Source organism: Drosophila grimshawi, unplaced genomic scaffold (assembly GCF_018153295.1).
Source record: "Drosophila grimshawi isolate 15287-2541.00 unplaced genomic scaffold, ASM1815329v1 contig_848, whole genome shotgun sequence".
In the NCBI taxonomy this organism is placed as follows: domain Eukaryota; kingdom Metazoa; phylum Arthropoda; class Insecta; order Diptera; family Drosophilidae; genus Drosophila; species Drosophila grimshawi.
This window is the reverse complement of record NW_025063692.1, coordinates 2802610-2828315: the sequence shown is the minus strand read 5'-3', so window position 1 is coordinate 2828315 and position 25706 is coordinate 2802610. Positions and strand designations below refer to the sequence as shown.

The 25706-nt window shown below is 38.8% G+C and overlaps 2 protein-coding genes across 2 annotated transcripts; both read right to left on the bottom strand.

Annotated features, from left to right (window-relative positions):
- Positions 1-8145: 8145 nt before the first annotated feature.
- Positions 8146-12068, bottom strand: LOC6569186 (N-acetylneuraminate 9-O-acetyltransferase). The gene is made up of 3 exons (XM_001995680.3): positions 11619-12068; positions 11451-11547; positions 8146-10800 (listed from the first exon to the last, which is right to left on the bottom strand). The coding sequence occupies exons 1-3, from the start codon at positions 11899-11901 to the stop codon at positions 8457-8459; spliced, it is 2724 nt and encodes a 907-aa protein (XP_001995716.1). The 5' UTR covers positions 11902-12068; the 3' UTR covers positions 8146-8456.
- Positions 12069-15186: 3118 nt separating this feature from the next.
- Positions 15187-25238, bottom strand: LOC6569185 (beta-1,4-mannosyltransferase egh). Its single transcript, XM_001995679.3, has 3 exons — positions 24242-25238; positions 15979-17308; positions 15187-15922 (listed from the first exon to the last, which is right to left on the bottom strand). Exons 2-3 carry the CDS (start codon positions 16795-16797, stop codon positions 15350-15352), a joined length of 1392 nt encoding a protein of 463 aa, XP_001995715.1. The 5' UTR covers positions 16798-17308; positions 24242-25238; the 3' UTR covers positions 15187-15349.
- Positions 25239-25706: the final 468 nt, after the last annotated feature.

The following is a 25706-nucleotide window of genomic DNA, read 5'->3' as shown; positions in this document are numbered from 1 at the left end:
TCCAACTTTAACGGAAGCTATCTATGAGGGCATTGACTTGGATTCCTTGATGACTTCTCGTGTTCCTGTGTTGAGTTTTCGTTTCTTGTTTAACTTTGCAGCCAACTTTTAGCCAAACTGAATACGCTCAAACTCAGTCAAGCTCACACAGAAACCACATAATGGGCACAGTGAGAATGACAAACTAGTTGAATTGCTTAAAATTAAACTCAAACAATCTAAAAATAGAGAATATGTGCAAAGATTCCAGATTTTTCATGCTATTTCAACGATTTCAATCTAAGAATATATTCTTCGTTTAAAATGGGGTCTGTTCTATTTACTATTTGACACTCGATACGAGGTGGTTTTATTTTCCTATACATTGAATACATGAAAACACTTAAATCGTGAAGTATTTACTAATTTTATGGAATTGAAACTTCAGCACATCTTTTGTCTGCTGTGTAGACACACACACACAACACATACAACGATTTAGAGCTTAACAAAGCCCTAAGCCCGTAGGAAGTGGACACAGATGATGATGGCTCAGCACAGCAGCATAAACACAACAACAACAACAACTACAGCAACATTAGCACAAAACAACAGCACAATGGAGATGACAAACCGGTCAAAGTTAAAGGAAGAAGTAATTGACAATGCTCAGTTATTTGACAGCAGGTGTCAACGAATGAACTGCAACTGATAACGAAATGATCCGATGTGGCAAGTGGAAAGATAAGCAGGGACAGCTTAATGGAAAAACCACAGCAACCAGCAGTGAACAAGCCATAACTATAATTGAAGCCAGCTGGAAGCCGCATTAGCTCGAATACAAGAAATAGATAAAACAGCTAAGACCGCTCAATAATCGATAGAAAACTCTGTAATTTATCGATAATATGATAAAGTGACAACTTGTATTCCAAATTTGATATTTGAATTAAAATTTAGGATTCTTTTCAGTCACTGCAAAAAGGACATTCCTCGACACAGATTTCGATGGGACAGAAATTGATTTGTTTCAGATATATTCGTATAAATAATAGTTGCGATTCAAGAGCCTATCAACTATTGTCGACTGCTGGCCATAAGGGATTAGAGCACAGATACATTTACACATACACAGACACATATAGACAGTGAAATTGTCTCATTTATCTTATTTCACTTTCTCTACCCATTTCAGAAAGTGAAAGCAACAACAGGCAGAAGGAGGAGAGGAGAAGGAAAGCAGGAGGCGGAGCAGACGCTCTCGGCCAACGATTTGTGTTCTTATATTCATGCATAGCAGCTTTTTCTGTTGTTGTTGTAGTTGTTGTTGTTGTTCTTGTTGTAGTTGTTGTAGCTGTTTTATGTTTGTTTGACGGCTCCTGCTGCGCTTTGAAACAAACTCACACAATGACGCACAATAGCAGTCGTAAATATTTACATTCAAATTTCCCTCTGTGCAATTTTTGCTTGAAAAGTGGAAAAAAAAGTGTATAATGAAGTTGTGCAAAAATATGTAAGAGGCAGCAGGACTCATGTCAAACCCAACAAAGTGTACATATTCCTGATCAGCATGAAGCGTCAAGTCGATTTTGATATGTTTGTCTGTCTAAACAATGTCAGAGACTATAAGATACTGGAGACTTAAAATTTGGAATATGAATTCTGCCTTAAACAACACCTGATCACGTTTATTTTATCCACAAATGTGTATATCGATAATCGATATCGATTACCAGCAAGCCACCTTTGGCTTTGAACAAGATACCAAACAAATTTGGTGACTGTAGCTTTTAAATCTTAACATATATAAATATAAGCAACAACATTTTTCTTGAAATTGGATAAATTTATTTATCCCAAAAGTGTCTGTATTCATTTGATATAGCTGATATAGTCATATCCCTCGTTTTGCCTGATTTTATGCGAACTAGTCAACTCAACTTTAAAACTATCTTGACGGAACTTAAAAGATATTCAACGACGGAATCAGAAAACTATATATACTATTTTGACAGCATTTAGTACAACATAACTAATAAAAATGAAGCTTATTTGACCAAAAACATAATTAATACAACATTATCTTAAATTCCAAGCTCAAATTTATTGTTTCTAATTAAATTCAGATTAGGAATATACTCTGAGTTTAAGGATGTTGTTTGATCTCATATCGTGTATTTTGCAGGGATGTTTGTTGAGAGCTTTATAACATAATTAAGTTCATTAGTTTTATTTATATTAGAAGCAACATGAACACAAACTTTTTGGCTTTCGTTTGCTTTTGGCCAATTTATAAACTGCCGTTAAAAGCAAACGAAACAACAACAATAATTACTTTAAATACGAGAAGACCTTTTTAAATACAGCCAAATAAATATATTTTAAATATTAATTGCTTAAACATGAAATACAACAAGAATTTGCATTGTACTAAGCACTTACAATAATGAAAAATCAACAAGGAGCAGCCAGCAATCCAAACATATGAAAACAAAACGTTTACAAATAACAAGAAAGAATGCACTAATCGACGGAGCCCGGCTGAGAGATACCCAGAACAAAACTGAAATAAGTCTTACATTGTTAAACCAATGAAAATGAGAAAGTGGCACATCTTAATTAATTTTATTATACCCTTTTAACAACATTATTAACAAGCTCAGGGCATAAAAAACACACACACACCAAAAGGAAGCAAAAAATGTAAAACGACAATTGAAATGAACGAACAGAAGATATATGCATATATGGCTTGAAAATAAGAATATTGCAAATAGAATGCTGATATAAAACAACAACTCCAACAAGCTTCCATTTTGATTGATTCCTCATAAGCAGAAACATCGAAAATATATATGGCGATACCCACATTAAAAAACTGCATAATTCCATTACGACGGGTTGAATGAAATAAAAAAGGGACGGGAAAAATAAACAACAAAGCGTCACAGGACATGGCGGCCATTTTTGATTCTATTGACATTTGCTCGGGGCTGGGGTCGCCCCAAAGCTGCAAGCCAGAGTGCTCCGCTAGGAAACTCCCTGGACCTAGTTCGAACCAGTCCCAACATTTTAATCTACGAAGGTTTTCATCAAAACAAAAAACAAAAAACCAAAACCAAAACAGAAACAAAAACAAAAACCAATTGATATCATTCTAAACGTGCTTATCTGTCTGATGGTATTTGCTTTACTTTTGTACTGTGTCGATTGGAGCATATGTTTCCAGTTGTTGCCACTTCAAACAATAACAACCAAATAACTGTTGTATGCTTACTGCCTACTCGTATTGATTCGCTTCGAGCCAAGTGCAGAGCTGTAACGATCTATTTCGTATCACTATTTCTGATCACACCGAGAAACGCTTTTCACTGCGACTCAGCAAAGCAATTGCCCTGAATTTTAAAAACTACAAATGTTTTTCTAGTTTCTAGAAATAATTTCTATAAGAAATATTTGTCTCAAAATTAGAAAAACAATTCTATTCAAAATATGACGTTTATTTTAATTTTTAGAAATATTTTCTTATATTAAAAGGTGCATTTCGAAAAGATAGAAATGCATATCCTGAAAATAGTAATGAAGTTCTCGAAACTGATGCTAGACTGGAAAATTCGAAATTGCGAATGCTTAACCTGAAACTCAGATCAAAAATCGTAAGTCTAAAATCTAGAAAGCGCAGAGAGAGAAGTTAAGGGACAACAGACACTCCTGATATTCATTCCAGAATAAATACATTTTGAAAAATATACATTTTGTTCCTACACAAATTTTATAGTTTTCGACTTGGCTCGTTGAGTTCATCTTGTCTTCATTCTCTGCTCTGTTTTCTAGAGTATCAATCCAATTAAATTTGAAATTAATATGATTGAACACATTACAAAATGTAAAACTTTTAAATGCAACCAAAAAAATGTATTATTAAAATTATGAAACAAACTTTTGCAAACTCCTCGAACTTAATTAAAAGCTGGTTGGACTGCAGCACACATACACACACACACACACACAGACACACACATTGGTGCTGTGTGAGTCTTTATCGTTTTGGAAATTTGGTTTTGAATGAGTAAATTTTTCTATTTAAATGGCAGTCGTCGCATAGACATACCTGATGTCAAAGACAACGTTGGCCGGTGTCACATTTAAACATGCACACCTATACAATCACACACACCTATACACGCACACACACACCTATACACACACACACACCTAGACACACACACACACACACCTCTACACACAAGTTAAGCAACAGTTTTGTGAGCGGAAGTTTTTTTGTGCCTCCCCCTGTCTGCTCAAGTGTCTGGCTGAATCATAACACAACGAGAAAGAAAGCTCAGAACGAACCTAAACCTTGGAAGCTATGTAATTAAGTGTCAGACACATTTGGCGACAGCTGAAGAGCAGAGTGCTCAGTGCTCAGTGCTCAGTGCTGAGTGCTGACTGGTGGGATTGGGGAAGGTGGGTGTTCGTATTTAAAGCTCAATTGTCGCTAGATTGACAAACGCCTCAAGGTTAGCGCATTTAAAGCGATTTCAAACTGAGCCGAATTTAATTACTATTTACATAAGCCATTTACGTGTGTCCCAAAAAGTTGAGATGCCAACGGTAAAGACAGCTTAATCCAAATATAATCAAATCCCCCGCGCCGAACATATTTATACTCAGCTACATAAAAATAGTTAGAGACCTGAAACTTGCCGTGCACTGATTCCCTAAATCGATAACACCGATAAGTTCAAATGAATAAAACCACATATCATCTAACAATTCTAAAAGTAGAGTCACCAAACTTGGGATGTGAATGGCTACTGACGGCATTCAAAGATCTACGAATAAGATTTGGTGCAGAGGTATCAGCTCCCATGCTGTTTTTTAATTGTTTTTGATCAACGGAGGCCCAAGCAAATCTACAAATAAAAAGATTATTCGAACCTCAAGATCTATCAAGCAAAATTTTTGAACATTTTTATATGTAAATTCATAGCAAATAATTCCTACTCCCATAACTTTGGCAACACTGAACAGATTCCAGAGTTTTTAACAATTTTTTAACGAGTTTATCATCTAGATTGATCCTGAAATCAAATAATTATTTTTTGATATATTTCGAGTAGATCAAGTTATAAAAAGTTAAGCTATTAGAGAATATTTTCTACAATTTTATGGATTACTAATTTTCTAGATTGATTTTACATACGAGCTTGAAAATATCAAATTTTTAAATAATATTTTCTGTTATGAAAATTATAAGTTAAACATAAAAATATAATTTATTTACATAAACACATAGATTGAGGAAATTACATTAAGAATTTTTTGAGCGTTTACGTTACAAAAGTTGCTGTATGAAAAATTGAAATTTATAGTCGATTTTTAGTAGCTTTTCAGATTGATTCCTAAACATAAAAATAACATTTTGTTCTGTCTGAATAATTTTGCTCAAAATTAATGTAAATCTCACGGGTTCTGTGAAATTTGTTATTTTTTGCGAAAGGTTCTAGTGAATTCACACTTAAAAAAATATCTAACGAAATTTGTTTAAATTTTATGCTTAGCTGTTTGCTGGCTAACACTGCACTTGTCCTGCATCCTGTATGCTCCGTTTAGGAGGCATTTAGATGTGATAATAATGAATGAGGATGAGGAATATGCCTCCAAATATGTTGCACAATTTCATCGCTTTTATGGTTTTGATAATTAATATGATGGATACATAAATGCATGAAGATAGTTAATTAAATACACACTTAATATGTATATGGCTTAGAGACACAAGTACAGCCTAAAACAAACTATATGTGCTGAATGATGGGAACAGTGGCAGGAACGCCAACAGCAACAGCAACGGCAACAACAATAACAATAACACTAGCAATAAAAAATCAAAAACAATAACAAAAAACACTTTGATAAGAACAAATTAGAGAGAGAGAGAGAGGGAGAGAGAGAGAGAGAGAGAGAGTGAGAGCTCTCACCTGTGTGTTGTATGCAGAATGTTGAAAATATAACTTGGTATTTGGCCACAACACAGAATTGGTCGAATCGATATCGTTCGCAAGTTAATAAATGTGCAACAAGTGCAACATGTGTCGGTTGAAGTCTTTTGTATTTGAAGCTGATGATTCGCTCATTTGGCTATTATTACCTGATTGATATAATCCTATACTTTGTAGCTTGTCTATTTGTGATTTGTGATTAACTTGAATTGATTTGAATTCTGTATGAAACTGAATATAAAAAGATAGAAGAACATTTAAAGAGGTAATGCACAATTTGACGTTGTTTGCACTTTTCATTTAACAACTTAACAAAAAGAACAACAAAAATTGTTAACAATAGAGCACGAGCAAATAGAGCCAAATATCCACGAGCCACAATTAGGAAGTTAATTGGAAAGCGAGCGTTGCGCGTGTTTTTCTTTTGTATTTGTCTTAGCACAACTTTCGACAGTCGCCGCACTTGTTGGGCTTGTTTGGCAGTCACCGGTGGGAACAATGCGGCAACCAACAGCAATTGTTGGTTGTTCCCAGTTGCGAGTGCCACAACTTTTCGTGCCGTGTTTGGTTCAGTCTCTGATTGCGCTTTGCTGGTGGAGGAAGTCAACGAACTTGTTCTGCAAACGTGCCGCTGCTAACTGATTTTTTTTCGAGCGCGCAAATGTTCCATGGCCATTTGTAAATGGCGTGCAAGCATTCGGTTAGCCTTCGGCCATTGAGCCGAGCGCTTTGACTGACTCGTAAACATGTGCAAACGGCCTGGATGGCCAGGCACACGAGCCTTCGGCCGTTAACCGAGCGCATTGACGACCGTCTCGTGCGATGGCCCGACTTGCCTGGATGGCCAGGCACGCTGTCGCTTTGTAACGGTAAAAGTTTAACATAAGCTTTTTGTTAAGCTTTACAAATCGCAAAGCTTTCCTGCTGGGCTCGCAAACATTGATGGATTTGAACCTTGACCGATTCAATTTTAGATTTAATTCTCTTTCACATTACTGAGCACGGAAATCACCAAACAAATTAAACAATATAATTTTAGCTGAGCTGGCACACAGCAAAAAAAACAATTTGTAGTTTTGTTTTTGTTTTGCCACTAATTACTTTCAATCAGCTTGCACATTTGCACATTTAAAGCATTTGAATTAATTTTGCGTCAACTCACAAACCTGTTCCTGTCGCTAATTGGGGCGAGTGGCTGGTTTTTGTGCTCAGTGTAAAATTTGAATGAATGAAGTAAGTGGAAGTGCAACGTCATCTCAGCCAGCTCAGCCAGCCCACCTACCCAGGCCAGCAGCCAGCAATAACAATGCGGCTTCCACTCTACTTCACATCTCTCCATGCTGAATGTGTTGCATAAATGAATAAAAACAAATGTTTGTGAATGAATACGTACATACATACAAACATATATATATATATATATATATTTACATAAATGGCCCACAAGGAGTTTTTTCAGTGGCGAGGACTGCATTCTATTGGGCGAATGCGGCAAGCAGGCACTCTGTGGTGGTGCCTCAATTAGCGCAGCAACAAAGGCCGCCGGATGAAACGAGGTCACACTCCACTGTCACTGTGTGAGGCACAACGTCCAGTTGTTGGGCCTAATTAGCAAAGTGATGTGCATGTTGTCACATGACGCGATGTCCCGGTTCAGTGGCCGTTGCTTCCTTTCCTTTCCACAAATTATCCACATCGCGGCCAATAATTATTAATAATCCAGCGTCGGCGGCATAAAAAGGGGCGCTCAATTTTAAAGCTGGCAATGTTTGTTTTGTTCCAAGTAAAGAATCGATAATTGGCTCAATAGTTGAATATAAAAATGGGACTAGATTGCTGATTGTAAGCTAAATTTGATTGGAGTAGTTGATGATAAATTAGATGTAATAACATAACACAGAACAGCATAAATATATAAATATCTTTAATCGTATTTTACTTTAACAATATTCATCATTTATCATTTTGTTCGTCAGCTCAAACTTGCTGCTGTGCTGCTTTAAAGGAAAGGATATTAAATTATGTGTATCGATATTATAAGTACTTTTCTTGAAGACAGTTCCCTTGAATGGCAGTTAAGTCTGTGTGTGTGTGTGTGTGTGTGTGTGTGTGTCTGTGTGTGTGTGTGTGTGTGTGTGTCTGTGTGTGTGTGTGTGTGTCTGTGTGTGTGTGTGTGTGTCTTGTTATATATGCCGACATTTAAATTACATTTCCTGCACGTCATTAATTAATAAGTATATTGTGCAATTTGTAAAGCTAATTTTCTCCTCCTAAATCTAATTGCGATTTATCATTTTGCATACTCGCATAATAATTGATTAAAGCGTACTTTGGAATACAATTGGAACGAAACCCGAGAACAACCAAAACAACAGCAACAGGAATAGAAACAGGAAACAGGAAACAAAATATATATATGATTGAGGAGAGGCAATTTGATTGCAATTGACATCGCATCGTTTGGATTTGCATTTAGAACATGCCATCGGATCTGGCCACCGGAATGAGCACAATGAGGAATATGACAAGATTGCGCATGACGAGCCGCCAATCGTTGGGAACGGCATAGGGCAACAGGATTTGGGTGAGGCGATGCACTTCGTGCGAGGCGCACACGAATATGAACGATGTGATGATCATGTTGAGCGTGGGAAAGCCCGGCAGCAGCACCAGGACACCGTGCCGATCGGCGGCCAGCCAAATGTGATACTGGCAGACGAACAGCTCCAGCGAGATGCGACCAAACCAGGCAAAGAAACTCGAGTATCTGGTGCGCAGAATGCCCGAAATGTTGCGCAGCACAATATAGCCAATGATCGGTATGAAGACGATATATGAATGGATCTCCTCGCAGTTTTGTACGTTGCGGCACAGAAACGAGAAGGACGTATAGATGCCGACGCCAAGCAGTGCGAGCAGTGTCACCGATATGGATGTGCGACGCGAGAATAGATTGCCATGATTGTTGTCATCGAACACATTGTACTTGTGGGCAATGTGAAAGCAGGCCGCATAGATCATGCCAAAGGTGACCGTGTAGCGGTCAAGTTTCCATTGATACCACCACTCGTGGATGTCATCGTCTGTGGTCACAAACAGTGCCTTCCACGGTCGCGTCACAAAGATGCGCTCGAAGAACACCTCGGACATGAACAGGACAGTTATGACGCCCAAACAGCCAATGCACTTGCACACCAAATACAGATAGTGCAACGGATTCGCCTCCACAGAGGCGGCCGTTATGCGTGGCGGCAGCGATAGCACAAAATAAACGATGCACAGCCAGAAGGAGAGCAGTGGCACAAAGTAATAGAATTGATACGGTCGATTCATGCAGAAGCAGAGCAGCACACTGAGGAAGTTCACGCGGAACATCGCCTGAAAGAAGCGGACAAACATCGAGCCACTGCCACCCGTCTGCCACACGTGGGTGAAGTGTGTGTAGCCGGTGAGAAAGAAATAGCCGGAGATGAGCAGCTTGATGTGCATATGGATGGGCAGAATACGTTGCGCACCGGTCATATAATAAATGAGCACCACCAACAGTATCCAGCCGCGCAGCTCGTCCGTCTGATCCTGGTTGAGCACCTTGGTGAAGCGTGAATCCTCGGTGAAGAACAGGCCCAACGCAAAGACATAGCCCACCGGTATCCAAAAACTGAACTCCGAATAGTATTTGTTCTCCTTCATGAAGAAATTGGTTCGATCGCACAAATAGAAATAGCCCATAATCACGCCCAGCAGCGACAGAGCCACCAGCGGGGTGCCATAGTCCGTGATGAGCACAGCCAGGGCATGATGATGCTGATGCTGATTTTGATAATGATGTGTTGACTGATGCTGATGCTGTTGACTCGACTGCTGATGCGGATGACTGCTGCCGCTGTTGGTCGGCGGCGGCGGCGGCTGCTGTTGGAGCGGCACATAGAGTGTCTGGCCGCGCAAATGGAGCATCCAGCGACGCAGGCACATGCCGCAGACGAGCGTAATGCAGACGCCAAAGAGTGCATATGCCACTATCTGGAGACTGGTGTGGGGCTCGGCACTGCTGCAGCAGGTGCCATCATTATAATTCATCTGATCGTTGCAGTACATGTTCCACAGCAATTGCACCTGCAGCCGCTGACCATGGGCACTCAACCGATGGCCATCGAGTGCATTATCGACGAGCCCGTTGGCAATGTGATCGGCTGACTCCCAAATTGTCGCGTCCGTATACCGAAAGACATTGCGCGCCACATTGTTCAGTCGATCGATGTCATCGTTGAGCAGCAACTTCCATGCAGGCGGCAGTTTCTCCTCGTCGACACGTTCCGTCAGTTTCCAGAGGACGCGCGATGTTTGCGCGACCAGGCGATGGATGGGCGCGACCAGCAGCGTCAGATTGAATCTATACTGGCGCAACACCTCGTCGGTAACATTGCCCGCCAACAGGGTGCCATAGGTGAAGCCCAGCACATAGAAGGAGGACAGCTGTTTCTCCTGCTCCAGCTGATACATGTGATCGATCAGCGCCGGACTAACCTCCTCGGCGCGTATATACTGCGCCAGCATTTGCAGTTTCTTATCCTCGAATCGGGCCACACCAGCACCAGCAGCCGATGACTGCATTCGCGACGATCCATTCGTATCGTGGTCCGTGTCGCCAGTCTGCTCCGATTGCCTCTCATTTGTGACCGGGTCCGTTTCCGATTGCGGCAGATGCAGCTGCTCGATGAAACGCTGGTAGAGCAGCCGCACACTCCGGTCCCCAATGAACACAAAGTTATTCTTGTTCCCAAAAAACGCCAAATAACGCAGGCAGCGTCGCGTATCGCTAAAACAAACAAAAAAACAACCAAAAAAAAAAAACAGAAAAACAGAATAAGTGGATGAGAACAGGGTGTGGAATTTTCAGATAACAATATTTTGTCTTTTTTTTTTTTTTTTGTAATGACTCACGGGCAGTGGCCAGTGCGCAATATTTTGTTATTAACATGGAATCTAGAGATGGGCGCACATCGAAGTTTGCCCAAATATTTACATATTTATAGTTGTTCAAATTGGTGTTAGTATTTGGTATGTTTGTAAATTCTTATTCGAATCGGATCACTCTATATCATATATCTCTGGCATAGGAACTATCTATCGAAATATATATCTTAAGCAAAATTTGTTATCATTGCCGATTGCTAATCAAGATAAGGACATCTAATTTAAGGCTTGCCTCAGCAACTGCTTATGAACTTATTTTTGTTATCTACATATGTTCACATAAATACATAGATACATAAATATGTATCTATATATCTTGGCGCTTTGTAATCTGTCTTGCCCTTGTTGCCGAGACGGTTTCTTTCGCTAAACCAAATTACGCATATGAATCATGAAATCGAAACAAACCGAAAAAAAAGGAACAAAAACACGAGATGCGCCCAATTTTGAAGGTTGGTTGATTGATTGATTGACTGCTGGTTGCATACTCACGTGTAGGAGTATTTGTGCATCATGCAGCCGTAGGGCTGCCACTCGTTGTCGCCCTTGAAGCGACCCTTCGACAGCAGCCATTGGCAGGAGTCGCTGCCTGAAAAAACGAGCAATAAAATTCTGTGTCACAGATCAATCGAGTGAGCCGTGATTAATCGATTCGATTACCATAGTTCCAGTTGAGCAGGCCATGGTAGAGCACAAATCCGATGACAAGCAGCAGCGCCACCTTTTTCGCATTCGAAGCATTCAGTTGCTCCATCAGCAAATCGGCACGGGTTGGCATCCGTTGGACACTGGCGCTACCAATGCATATATCGCCCAGTTCACCAGCGCCAACACCGACACCAGCCGTGCCACCTCCATGATTGCAATTGTTGCAGTTGCAGTCACAATTGCTGTTGCATTGATGGACTGACGATGCGGGTGCGCGTAAATCACGCAACTCCATTGTAACCAGTCAAGTCTCTGGCCAAGTTGAGATGATTTTATCTAGTGACCATTTGCATATTTGGTCCACTCGCCTTTTTCCGTTATCCGTCGCACACGCTCTTCTTGCTGTTTCTTGCCGTTGTTACCGTGTTTTTGTGTGTGTTTTGTGGCCGGGCGATAGGCGGCACTCTTAGCTACTGCTTTCATCGTTTGCCGCTGCACAGTCAGCTGTTTTGCTTGGCACCGATAACATATATCGATGTATCGATACCAAGGGTGTACGACTTGAATTACAACAGTTGAGCAGCAATAAAAATAAAATATATTTAACAATGCGTGCAGTTCCAATTAGAAATTAACTCAAAAATAGAGTGAAAATTAAAAAAAAACACACAGTGCAGTATTTTTATTCCCTGAACTCATTGAAATTGAGTAAAAAGTATATAATGGTTTTGGGCAATTGTGTGTTACAGCATAAGAAAGCAGAGCATCCCCATAAACTAAATGTATATTCTTGATCAGTGTTAATAGCCGAGTATATATTGCCTCGTCCGCCTATCCATCAATATGAGCACGACTTTAAATTTGGGTTCAGGTTTACCACGCACAGATCAAATTTGCTTCTTTATCGATAACAGCCGCCATTCTTCGAATATCGAATCGATACATTTCGACTTCCGAAGGCAATAAGATCCACAACTTTAAAAGCAGTGTCTTCTAATTGATAAACGTGCCTATATAAACTGCATGTGAACTGCATTTATTTCTCCAGTTACTCCACCATGTCCGACTTGGCATTGCACATTATCGAAATGATTCAGGACAAGCTAAACAGCTGAAGAAGGAAGGAGATGTCGCTGTACCGAGGAAATTGAATCTGAATGTCTCGCAGGAGCTCCAAGCCAACCAGCGCCTGCTGCTCAAAGACAAATGAGACGAGGAAGTAGCCATTCACAAGATGTAAGACCAACCAATATATATATATATATATATAAACTCTTGATCAGCATCAACAACCGGGTCGATCTGTCTGTCCGTTTGCCAGACGTTTCTTTCTCGTTCTTGTTCTTTTATTGTAGGTTCAAGGATGCGCTATGATGATGGTTTTGCTGCTGGCAAGCTGGATGAGGAGTAGCTGGCAGAAGGATAAAGGAACAAGCTGAATAGACTTCACTGTTGGCCAGCCTTGATCAGGAGATGCAGCTGCGCAATGCCCAAATTAGGGATCTGCAGCAGAAGATAGCGTCGCTCTCTGAGAGTGGGCTGGATGATCTGGCCTGACAGCAGATTGTCAAGGAGCTGCTTAACCCCAAGGAGGCAGTAGCTCGATCGAAAGAAGATGATGAAAAAGATACTTACAAATCAAATTGAACCGTTAGCGATGTGTCAACGTTTGACAACAAATCGTTTAATCTGAGGAAGACGACAATCCCAATCCGAGCAGCAGCAACAAACACAACTCGATATAAAAGTCAAAGCATCTCGGTGAGGATGAAGATGCCCTCCAATCCAGTCCTGCTGTCCACGTACCAAATAAACCAAATGACTCATCTTCAAATACTTAAATCATTCACTTTCTCTCTCTGTCTCTTTCTTTCCCTCTCTTCTTCTAAGCAATGCCATCTCTCTCGCTACGCCCTTCCTTATATAGTATATATATTATCCATTTACCATCTATTTTTTAATGTATTTCTTTTATGTTATCACTTCTGCAGTTAAATTTGTTCATATAGCTGGTCAATATATATTCTATTTGAAAAAACTTAATTCGTTTCAAGATTGTTAAAATCTCAAATTTTGATTTTTCGCTGAGATAAATAAATAAGAAAAAAAAAACACGAAAATTATGTTTTTATGTATAATAATTTGTTGCTCATTTATTATCGTTTTTTTTTGTATTTGGTTCTTTTTTTTCATTTGCAAAACAATTTTTTAATGTGTATGTGTGTGTGTTTGTGTGTGTGTGTTTTTGTGTGTGTGTGTGTTTGTTGTGTGTGTGTGTTTGTGTGTGTGTGTTTGTTGTGTGTGTGTGTTTGTTGTGTGTGTGTGTTTGTTGTGTGTGTGTGTTTGTTGTGTGTGTGTGTTTGTTGTGTGTGTGTGTGTGTGTTTTGGGGTGCATTGCCTGCATGTGTGAGTTTGTGTTCTATTTTTTTCAAAGCACCAATAACAGTAGCAAGAAAATAAAGTAAATTTAAGCAAAAAATGAATGCACAAATTTGAACAGGCAAATGCTAAAAACAACACGAATGCTATCATTCACACCGTGTGTGTGTCTGCGTGTGTATGTGTGTGTAGGCCAACTTTGATCGGTTCTCATGTGTGTATGTGTGTGTGTGTAATAAATATGAAAATGATTTAACAAATGAATAGCAATTGTTGCTCCTTTGAGTAGAGATAAACTAAAGCGAAGCAGGGACGAGCCTTAAAGTTGTTGTTCTTCTTCTTGTTTCTTGTAAATGTTGTTTATGGCGTCTACAGCTATACAAACACATACACAAATACATACATATACAAAAGACAAAAAAATAAAAAAAATCACACATCCATATTATGTAAGTACACAAAAGTCTAAGGTTGTGTTTGTTGTTGTTGTTGTTTGGTAATTTGGTGTGAATGATATTTTTAACAGTTTCTCCATTTTGTTTTTATCAATTTACAATACATTAATGTACACAGTTTTAAGTTTAAATAATAATAATAATAATAATAATATATGTATGTATACATAGTGTAATAATAATAATAAATCTACACATAATATATATAGTACAATATAAATATATATACACATATATATATTTAAATACAGTATATGTATATATATATACATATATGGGGAGTTGCTTTTTACTTCATCTTTTTCACTACTAATGACTATTAAAAAAATTACACTTAATGCTGAATTTATTATAAATTTAAAAATTTGTGTTTCCTTTTAAGTTCTCGTTGAGTGTGTGTGTGTGTTTGTGGGTGTGTGCACACATTTCGGCATAAATATATATATATATATATATATATATACATATACAGATATACGTTTTAACAATTTTGCAAAAAGTGGCGACCAAAGTAAATATTTCTTTAACAACTTAATAACAAATATGTGCGTTTATATGTGTATGTGTGTGTGTGGGTGTGTGTGAGTGTGTGCAACTTAAGCTTAAATATATAAAGATCATGATGATGTTGTTAATGTTTATGTTGTCGTTTTTGTTGTTGTTGTTGTTGCTACTGCTGCTGTTGTGCGATTATATTTGTTTCATTTGGTTTTTGCATTTTCATAAATTTCGTTTTGAGCGTGTGTGTGTGAGTGTGTGAGGGTGTGAGGGTGTGTGTGTGTTAATTACAATTAATTAGTGCCAAAAAGCTGTTGTTCCTTTACTGCTAATTGCTGATCCCGATTCGTATCCGTTCCATTCAATGCCATTCCATTTTATTCCGATCACTTCCGTTCCGTTCCGTTCGGTTTAGACCGTTTCGAGAACTCGCACATCCTTTTGGACAACGTAGAACTTGTGCTTCTTGCCAACCAGGCCCCAAATGACGGCCACATTCTCAATGACAACATTAACGGGTATCGTACAGACGGCGCCCAGGACACAAGCGAGAAACTTGAGCAGGCCGAAACGGTAGAGGGAAAATGACTTGATCACGCCAAACACATACATATAGATGTTGATGGCGGCAATGAAGGCGCAGACAAAGTCCACCAGATTGGGACACGGTATCGGATAGAGGCCGGCAAAGATGATGTTCGATGTGGACAATGGCATTGTTACCCACGAGTAAACACTGATGCCCAGCAACAGTTTGTGCTTGAACGGTATCAGCTTGGAGTGCACCACAAGCAGGATGCCCTGCAGCCAACGTTTGCGCTGCTGCAACAGATCGAGGAGCGTGAACGGTGACTTCTCGTACATCTCGCCCTCAATGAAATTGAAGGTGTAGCCCTGACTGAACGCACGCATCGCAAAGAAGCAATCTTCCGCAACAGATCCATCGATGCCGTTGTCAAATGAAACCGAACGCTCGGCGCCAACCTGCAAATTGCAATCGATTAGATTTGACAAGATTCGATAACTCGAATGGCACTCACCTGTGTGACCACATAGCTGCCCTTCCAGCTGAATAGTGGCTTGTGGAATAGCTTGAACTGCAGACGCAATTTGCCCATATCATCGGAGACACGAAAGCTGTCGGCCAACGTTGTCAGCCAATTGACAACATTCTCATTGGCATAGGTGATCAGACCCTGGCCAAATGGATGCTTGCCGTCTAGCACAAAATTGATGATGCCACGGACCGAATTTTCGGTAAGCAGCGTCTCCTCGTCGAGATGAACGATCCAATCGTTATCATTGAGCACATTGACCGTATCCTCCAGGCAGTATTGGAGGGCGCGCGATTTGAATAAGGCACCCGTACGTGTCTTATACTCTTTGGGCACAACAATTTCACGGATGCGCCGATGCTGTGCCAAATGCACCGCCTTATCCGTAACGACTTCGATGAGAAAGTTCTCGAGGCCAGTGTCGAGGCAGGTGTTAATATTGCGTAGCACATTCATTTTGACTAGATCCGGAAAATCGCCACGCGTAACGACCCGTATACAGATGAAGGGCGCCAACAGTGGACTGCCCTTGAGGACGACCTTCTCGGGGAAGGCATTGTAGAAGACGAGGCCGCAAAAATTGAATAGCACCTGCGGCAGTGTTAGCAGCGTTAGGAAGCGCAATAAGTACAGCAATACGGTGGCCAATTGGCCATATTCAGTCCATGGATCGACAATGGTGAAGGAGTTCTCATTGATTTTGATGCCTCCAGAGAATACTTCGCAGGTAGCTATCACAGTGAACAGCAGCAAGCAGTGCAGCAAGTGTTTTGTTGTCGAGCTCATCATCATCATTTTCAGCATGATTGTTGTTGTTGTTGTTGTCGCTCTTCTGATTACACAACACTGCTTCACAGATACGTCACAGCACTGCTTCCTTTCAGTTGCTAACGGTCAACTGTTTACGGTCAACTGCTTACGTCTGACGTTACGCTTTTATCTAGGGATCTATGCACGTGGTTTGGGTAGCTTTGGGTGTCTAAGTGGGTGCCTGAGTAAATTCACACACACGCACACAACACATGTATCTCTTCAGCTAGCTTTGAGATACCGTATCTTACGCATGTATCTTTGTATCTTTGTTAACTCTATTAGATACTGTATCTTGGACAGGTCGCCCAATTCCCGTTTCCTGTTTCGTTGTTGTTCTTGTTGTTGGTGTTGTTGTTGTTGTTGTTGCTTTTGTTGGTTTTGTCTTAAATTTTTGGTTGTTCTGCCTGTTCTCGTTGGTGTTTTAAGCGATTGCCCTTTGCTGTTGCCGTTAATAATTCGCTTGGATTCGTTAAAGTCTCGCTAAGTGATGAGGCACTCATTTCTGCAAAGATAATCAATCAAAATGCAATTCAATTAAATAACAATCCGCATTGTATACATATATATATATAGTACGTAACAGAACTGCACTGGTGATATCAAAAACAGACCACATGACTCAGATTTGAATAGGCGGTCTTAAGGAACACATGTAGATAATGCCAAAGAGAAATGCGAGCTCTATCAATGTCTATTTCTATGCAGTTCAAATCCAAAATAAATAATAAATTAACATTGTATTGCTAAATATAACTTCCCCCCCATTTTATATATATATGACACATATATAAGACATATTAGCCACCATCGATGTTCCCAATCAATCACAAGTCTACCAACCTACGATTACGATCCTCATAAATGATGTTAATTCAATCAGATGAATCAAAAAAAGTCAGTTCACAAACAACATTAACTCCACTTATAGAGTCCGACTGTTCAGGGTGTTAAAATCAATATAATCTAGACATATATGCAAATATGTAAAACCATCCAATTTGTGAGCGATCTAAATGAAATCAGAATCACGGATCCAATGAATCTCATGGCATATGTAAGTATATAAAATAAATTTGTCTATTTAGCTATATCAGGTTATATACTATATACAGGGTATTCGCCAGTCAACCGTTTGTTTATGTTTATTTATTGCATATTTGAGTGCTTCGCTTCTTGGCAATATTTTCACATCTTACAATAAGCTGCTTTAGCTTTACGATGGAATTTACAACTATTTGAGGTGTGAAATCCACGCACACACACACACACATCCACACACACACACACACATCCACACACACACACACATACATACACACAGTGGCACATGTGTGTACTTATCAGCGTGGTTAGCAACCCATGACCCATTAGAGTCAGAGTGTTTACACTCTCCAACTCTAACCAAGCGTCAATAGTTTTTCACTGGGGGAGTATTAACCTTGTTGCATACCCTGCACCCATTAACAATGTATAAAAATGGTGTATTTGCGTTCTCCGAGCCCATAAGGTATATATATTGTTGATTAGCATCAATAGTTGTGTATAATCTGGAATATAAGTTCTCGAATAAAGTTTATTTCGTGTTATCGATAAGAATCGATTTCCGATAGCAATAGCAAACACAATTGTAAAGGTATTCATACATATTAATATAATACACCGGCATATTATATACATACAAATATATGGACATACAGACGGACTATATGGTTATATTGACTCGGGTATTGATATGCGATATCAAGAATCAAAATTTAGCAATTGATTTAATCAAGCATCTAACTGTTTATCTTATTTATTAACAATGTTTTATTTGTGCATATTATATGCACAAATTTCTAGTAAATATATTCTTGACCCGAATTGAAGGTATCGAAAAATTGAGCGAACTTTTATTTTGATTATTTACTGCTGTTGTTGCTGTTTGTACCCAGATTGTGGGCAGTGTGGAATGTGTAGCAAGCAAGCATACACACACACACACATTCACACACACACACACCATCTAACACACATTCCGGTGTAATTTAATTTATATTGGGTGGGGGGTCTCTGCGCTTATTTGGCTCCAATAACTATGAAAGTTCAAATGTCATCGATATGATTATAATTGACTACAATTCGTATTACTTTTCCTCTCCTCCCCCTCTTACCCACTCTCTTTCTCTCTCTCTCCCTCTCTCTCTCTCTCTCTATCGCTCGCTCTCTTTCTAATTAAAGGTTGTCCGGGGCAAGCAAATGCAAAGCGTGCTTATTCTTTTGAGCAATTTGTCAAGTCAATAAAATTAACGGAAAGCCCAAAACAAAAGTTATAGCTGATAGTTGGAAATATGTTCATATACACATTTATATATACACAACATACATTTATATAGACATATATATTTTAATGCGGGCAAAAAACCCGCATTAAGCCCCCTTCCAAACAAATGGGAAATTCTCGTTTACTTTTGTTAGGGAGTAATCAGATCGATATTTGAGTATTGTGCACATTATGAGATAGCAAACAGAAGTAGTAGTGGATATATAATATATGTATATATGACTAGGCCTCCAGCAGGGCATGACTAACCTACGGTTTTTAATTGTGAGTTATTAGCTAAACTGTCAAAATAGGGTATTAAAATAAGCGCACCTAAGCATGTTGACAGAGTGAAATAATATACAAACATAAATATATACATATGTATATATATATATCTATATGTATATATGTAGTTCGTGCTTGTGAATGAAAACATGCGTTGCCTTGGCTGTTTTTGACTACCTATGCCGGTCATACGAAATGAGAGCACTTCCACGCATGCTTACATTTGGGTGTGCAACACTTTTTTAAAGACATCAGATTGTATCGTAGTCGAACTCACTCACAGTCTCCCTCAGCTCCTTGAATTTCCTTGATTTCACTGCTCTACCTGTTTTTTAAATGAACGTTGTCAAGCACGAGTCGGAGTCAACATTTCGCAGAAGTAATTATTTTAATAATCTTACATCATATTATTGAGCAAATCAATTGAAGATTAGTTACCTCACATGTGATAAGAAACCTTATTTTGCTAGCCATTACCCCCCTTTCACATGCCCCTGATTCATCAAGCAATCTTCTAAGCGGCTGAGGAGCCGATTTCTTGGAAACTGAATTATGATAACGATGATGATTGCGAGTTCTTCAGTTGGCTCGGTTGGCTCATAAACCTTGCCTTCAGCTGATAAGCGGTAAGAGAAACGCTCAAATACGTCTCGATATATATACATATACATATGTATACATCATGCTGATGCTGACGTTAATATATGTTTGTTTACATTTATACAGCACTCAAGTGGCAGTGGGAAACGCCTTAAAACGGGCTAATTCTGTACCCATTGAAAATGGGGGAAAGTGTTCCATGAAGCTGTACAAACGTATATATTATAAAAATGTGAATTTTGCACTTGAAACCAATTGTGAAAGTCAAGAAGGTTTCACAAATTTAGACTTCGACTTTAGCTCGTATTTGTGCAGAGTGAATGAATGGTTCGATTTTGAAATTAAGAATGAATATGAATTAATATTAATGAATTCACTCTAGCCGTACTGTTGTACTTGAATTTGTCACAAAGTGATATGCACCGAGTGCGGCATGTGTCAACAGTTTGTTGTCGTCATGGAACTTAACGTATAAGATAATAATAAATATTTCATGACTCAGCAATGTATTTTCTCGGTCTCAGATCATTCTCAGCTGTTCTCGTTTGTTGTTCAGTTCCGGTGACCGATAACTAGACGAATGTCTCATATCCTTCCCCACCTCCCACCTCTCACCCCCAACCCATCCGCGACTATAACCCCAAAACAAAAAAAAAAACAATTTGTTTTGGGTTCGTTGTCAACTTGAATTGCTGGCGAGATAAGCGCAACGAAGAGCAAGTTAAACTGCTCAAGTCGAGAGGTGTCTATGTGTGTGTGAGTGTGTGTGTTTGAGTGTGTGTGTTTGAGTGTGTGTGTTTGAGTGTGTGTGTTTGAGTGTGTGTGTGAGTGTGTCTGTGTGTGTACAGAAAAAGTTTGCACTTGCTCTTTTTCTTTTTGTGATTTTCTTCCATTTTTCTTAAACGATCTTTATGAAATTTTTCCAGTATATTATATACAATGTATATATGTACCCAATGGGTATATATGTGCCCCATTAGAAGGAATCAAGTATTAACTTTAGCTTTTGTACCTTTATTGTAATTGTAAATTGATTGTTATTTATAGTCGCAAAACGGAGGAAGTTATAAACATATATATGTATATATATTTAGTATATGTATTAAAAACTGAAACATCATTGGATTCTTGAATGACGCTTGTGCCACTTGAGAATTCGAAATGAACGACTAATAAATTGCGACCTTGTCTAACTTATTCAGTCTGTTATCTCAAAAGCAGTTAAATATTTATTTCTTTTTTTTCGTCGTTATTCACTAAAAGTCCCCCGGATGAGCGAATCGTGGGCTCAAAAACCAAAACTAATCGTGAATTGAATTGCTTTATTTACTTAATACGTGCACTACTCCACATAGTCAGAGATTTTTGATTTATGTTCGAACTGATGCCTACATTCAAGTCAATTCTACAATTCTAAACAGCTTAGTATGTTTTTTCTCTTTATAGCATTTTCATTTTTTTTATTTCTGAGGGCTGTTTCTGGGAAATTTTCGATGCAATCAAAGTTTCAAAGAATTCTGGGAAGAGTTGCATATACCCTGTACACGTTACATGCAGGGTATGCACACACACAACAAGAGACGCTTCACTGACTTTGGGCCAATGATGCACTCGTTGTTTCTTGTTGTTGTTGTCATTTTAATTATTATTGTTCATTGTTGTTGTCAAATTGAAAAGCTTTTGTTCTTTTTTATATATGTGCATATATATTCGCACAACACAGCAAAAAAAATGCAACAAAAATTAGAACCAGGGGAGGCGAAATAACAGTTAGAAAAATAGGAAAAGTTATATATATACATTTGTTGCATAAGCGCAATGGAAAATGTGGGATTCCCTTTTTCGTTAGAGCAACAAATAATAATTAAAAATCTTGCAGTGAGTATAAACAACAGTGTTGGCAATTAAATGTCTTGTTAACGATCGTAATACTATATATACGTATATATATATGTACATAGATATACATGTACGTTAGTAGTCGTGTGTATTTGCGGGTAAGAACCCAAAGTTCATTAGTACAAAGCGTGAATCGGAATTGGAATCGAGCGAGAGATTAACTGGAGTCCATATTCGGTACACGTTTGTACCTAAAATATATATACCCATATATATATATATATATATGAATGTGTGTGTGTGCGTGTGTATGGCATGTGTTTTTTGGTATTTCGAGTACTTTGAGAATGAGATATCGACAACCCCGTGTTGTGTTTTATTATTACTCAAGTGCAAGATTTGTAACATTTATTTGTAATTTATATTTTATTCTCCGTGTGTTTTGCTCTCTCTCGCTCTCTTTCTTTCTCTCTGTGTGTTTTATCCGCCGAAGTTTGTTGTTAACAGCCCATCTTTGTCTGTCGTTTATTTAATCTTTGGTTTCTGCTATTTGTTATTTGTTATTGTTTCGTTAACTTTTCGCGCGTTTCGTTCACATTTGTAAGTTCGTTCGTTTTTTTTTTTTTTTTGGAGCCTCGAAGCACTTCGAACTTCGAAGGCAGCCGTTTAACTGAAACGGCGGCGAAGAGAGCGCTCCACAATATGGCGAGCAGTGAGCACTGAGAGAGAACGGGAGAGCGAGATAGAGCAGACTGCGGCGTTTTAATTTTACATGTGTTTGTGTACAACCCACACACATTGCCATGCATTTGCGTACACGTATTTGGATAAGTGCGCGTGTGTGCATATGTCTGTGTGAGACGCAGACATAAATAATAAATTAAATACGTTATCAAAAATACAACAATAGCCGCTGTAGTGATAATTGTTGGTTGTATTCAATTGTGCACCAAATGCCGGTACATTATTACACATACAGACGTACACAAATGTATATATATTTATATATATTATTTGTATTTTTTATATTGCTGCTTTTATGACTAACAAAATAAAGCAAGAACAGCGCTGCCAGCTTTTAAGCAGCATTTAAAAAGTTAGTGATAGCCACAATTAAAGAAAAATACAAGCCAAAAATAAAAATGCAGAACAATATGATATAAATAAAACTGAACAAGCCAAATTGAAACATACCAAAACTTAGCTATTTACCTATTTAAAAATAAAGCTAGTAAAAAAGGCTAAATTGTCAGCACTGAGCAAGAGCATACTGTACAATTTAAGCTCTAGTTGCGTTATTGGACATTGCCTTCCTTATGCGCTCGCTAACTAACAGGTGTCCACTTGTGGGCAATTCCCAATGCTTCTTCTTTTTTCTTCTTTTACTGTTGTGGCTGTTGTTGGCATTGTCACGCGCTGCGGGTACATTTACCGAGTACAAGTGAGACCGCCCCCTTTCCCGTTATCGCAGTAGGTTGTTCAAACACACACACACATACACCCACACACTGGCCACCGTATGCATATATGTATGTGTGCTTGGCTAGATAAGCACAATCAAGGTACGTTCATTATACGTACAAATAAAGCATTTATACGCAACATTTGCAACAACAACATTAAAGCTCACGCACACACTAGCAATAATCAGTAGTCGTCCCTGTGACGTTTACCGATTACCGCAGCAAATGAGTCGTTCTCACGTTTGTCAAAAAAAAAAATATAAATAAATAAAATATATATGAATAAATATACATACATATATATAAATAAACACTTTTCAGAGTCCTCTCAATGTATGCAGCATACGTGTAAATTAAAGATTAAGGGCAAATTCAGGGCCACGCACAAGTGATGGGTAGTCCAATGTTGAGTGACAGACTAAGAGATACCACTTACAGCCACAAGTACAAAAACAAATATACAATATACATGTATATACATATATATATAATAGTGCTAGCAATGTTTATTTATTTTTATTTTTTATTTGTGAACTACTACCGCTACCCTGCAGACACTCCTCGGAGGGAAAACAACCCCAAAAGCTGCTTGGGTCACACCTTAAATGCAATTTGTTGGTTTTTCCTTTATTTAATTTAGTCACACTAATATGCGATTAATACAAAATCACATCACTGACGCGCACCCACACAAATGTACGTCTGCCTGCCTGTCTGTGCGTGTGTGTGTGTGTTTGTGTGTGTATGCATGCAAGTAGTCTAATGGGCCGGCATCGGCCTTGTGTTCAGCGAATGATGGCCAGAGATAGAAACAGTGAAATAGTGCTAATGCTAATAACACACGCGAGTGCGAGTGCGAATACGAGTGCAGGGGTCCGTTAGAAGAAGGCTCTCGCTTGCTCTTTTGCTTCGTTATGCTAAGCTCTTCATTTTCTTCACTTACCATTCTGTTGGATCGCATATAAAACACTATTGGTTCATCAGCAAAACAAGGAAGAGGAGCTGTCAGCAATGGCAATGTCAATGGCGCTTCGCTGTTGTTGTTGTAGGATAGACAATAAGGCGCCAGTCCAAGACACACGCAACGGGCTTGGTTGGGTGGGGGAGGCGGTGGTGAAACAGGGTGTAACTGGCGCGGGCCTCTCCTTGTTTTTGAGACACAGGGTGTGTCATTAACTCCTTGCGTAAACAAATGTTTAACGCGATTATCGATGAGTTTCTGAGAATGTGTGTGTGTGTGTGCCGATGCTCACTCTCTCTCTCGTTGCTGATGCGATGGTGCACTCTCTCTCTCTCTAACACTCTCTCTTGTTGCTAGCTGTGGCGATTTGTTTGGTTTATTTTTATATTCAAGCGTTTCAGCAACAACAAATTCATTAATATTTGAGATTTGTATTAAAATCAATGCACATACATACAAACATATGTATATATATACATATATACATATGTATATTTATAAATGTGCCTTGCTAATTTCTTTCACACCTCTCCTCTTCTCTCCTATGCTTTCCTCTCCTTTCCTAACACCCGGCGACTAGCGTGCGATTTAGATACTCTGCACTCTTCTCAATGTGTCTTCTCTGCGTCTGCTCTTCTTCTTCGCTACTCCACAAGCGACATGAACCGAAAAAAACAACAAAACAAAAACAAAAAAAAACACTTCTTAAAAACCGTTAGAGCAATTGTCAACTGGCCACAATTGTTGTAAGTTGTAAGTTGCAACAACATATATCGATCGAGTTGCAGCGAGTATTTTTCACTTTATTTGTCGATTTTTTTTCATTTGCTGTGCGTTTTTATGGCAGGCGGCACGAATTTTTGCGAATTGATTTTTTTTGTGCGAGTGCTTGTCGAAACTGTGGCTCATCGAGCGGTTGACGCTGCTTTTTAATTGGTTGGCGCGCACATTTCTGGCGATTAGCCTTAAAACAATGACTTTTTTTCTCTGAGTAATGGCTAATAAATATAAACCGCCGCACTGGCAACGCGACCGCAACAACAAAATAGCAGTGCTGCAAAACACAATGGATATCAGTTTTGCACACCTCTAATAAATATGCGTCTGTTAAATTAACTGCTCTGCACTGTTAACAGCTATCGGTCTGCTAAAAACAAAAAAAAATTCGTCGCTCCTCAATTTAGCCATTTAAACTGGTAATACGTAATAGTACAAGGTATTCTTATTTCATCTTTCAAATTAGAATACATAAAAATATGTAATTTTTGTTATTTTCCAGAAACCACAACAGCAATACACGGTTTAACTAAAGTTTTCGATATATAATCATCGATATGCTGTTTTAGTATTTTAATTTTTTGGGCTTTTAATACTCAATCGGGGCATTTGTACAGTAAACGAAGCAAGCATTTGAGAGAAAGGCAAAGAGAGAAATGAAGAGAAGCAC

Bases quoted from the DNA above. Each gene is read 5' to 3' on its own strand.
- LOC6569186 (XM_001995680.3), bottom strand. From the start codon at position 11,901: ATGGAGTTGCGTGATTTACGCGCACCCGCATCGTCAGTCCATCAATGC. The intron at 11,548-11,618 runs GTAATCGAATCG...TCGTTTTTTCAG, and splicing joins CCTGCTCAACTGGAACTATG to GCAGCGACTCCTGCCAATGG. The intron at 10,801-11,450 runs GTGAGTATGCAA...TGTTTGTTTTAG, and splicing joins ATGCACAAATACTCCTACAC to CGATACGCGACGCTGCCTGC.
- LOC6569185 (XM_001995679.3), bottom strand. From the start codon at position 16,797: ATGCTGAAAATGATGATGATGAGCTCGACAACAAAACACTTGCTGCAC. The intron at 15,923-15,978 runs GTGAGTGCCATT...TGCAATTTGCAG, and splicing joins GCAGCTATGTGGTCACACAG to GTTGGCGCCGAGCGTTCGGT.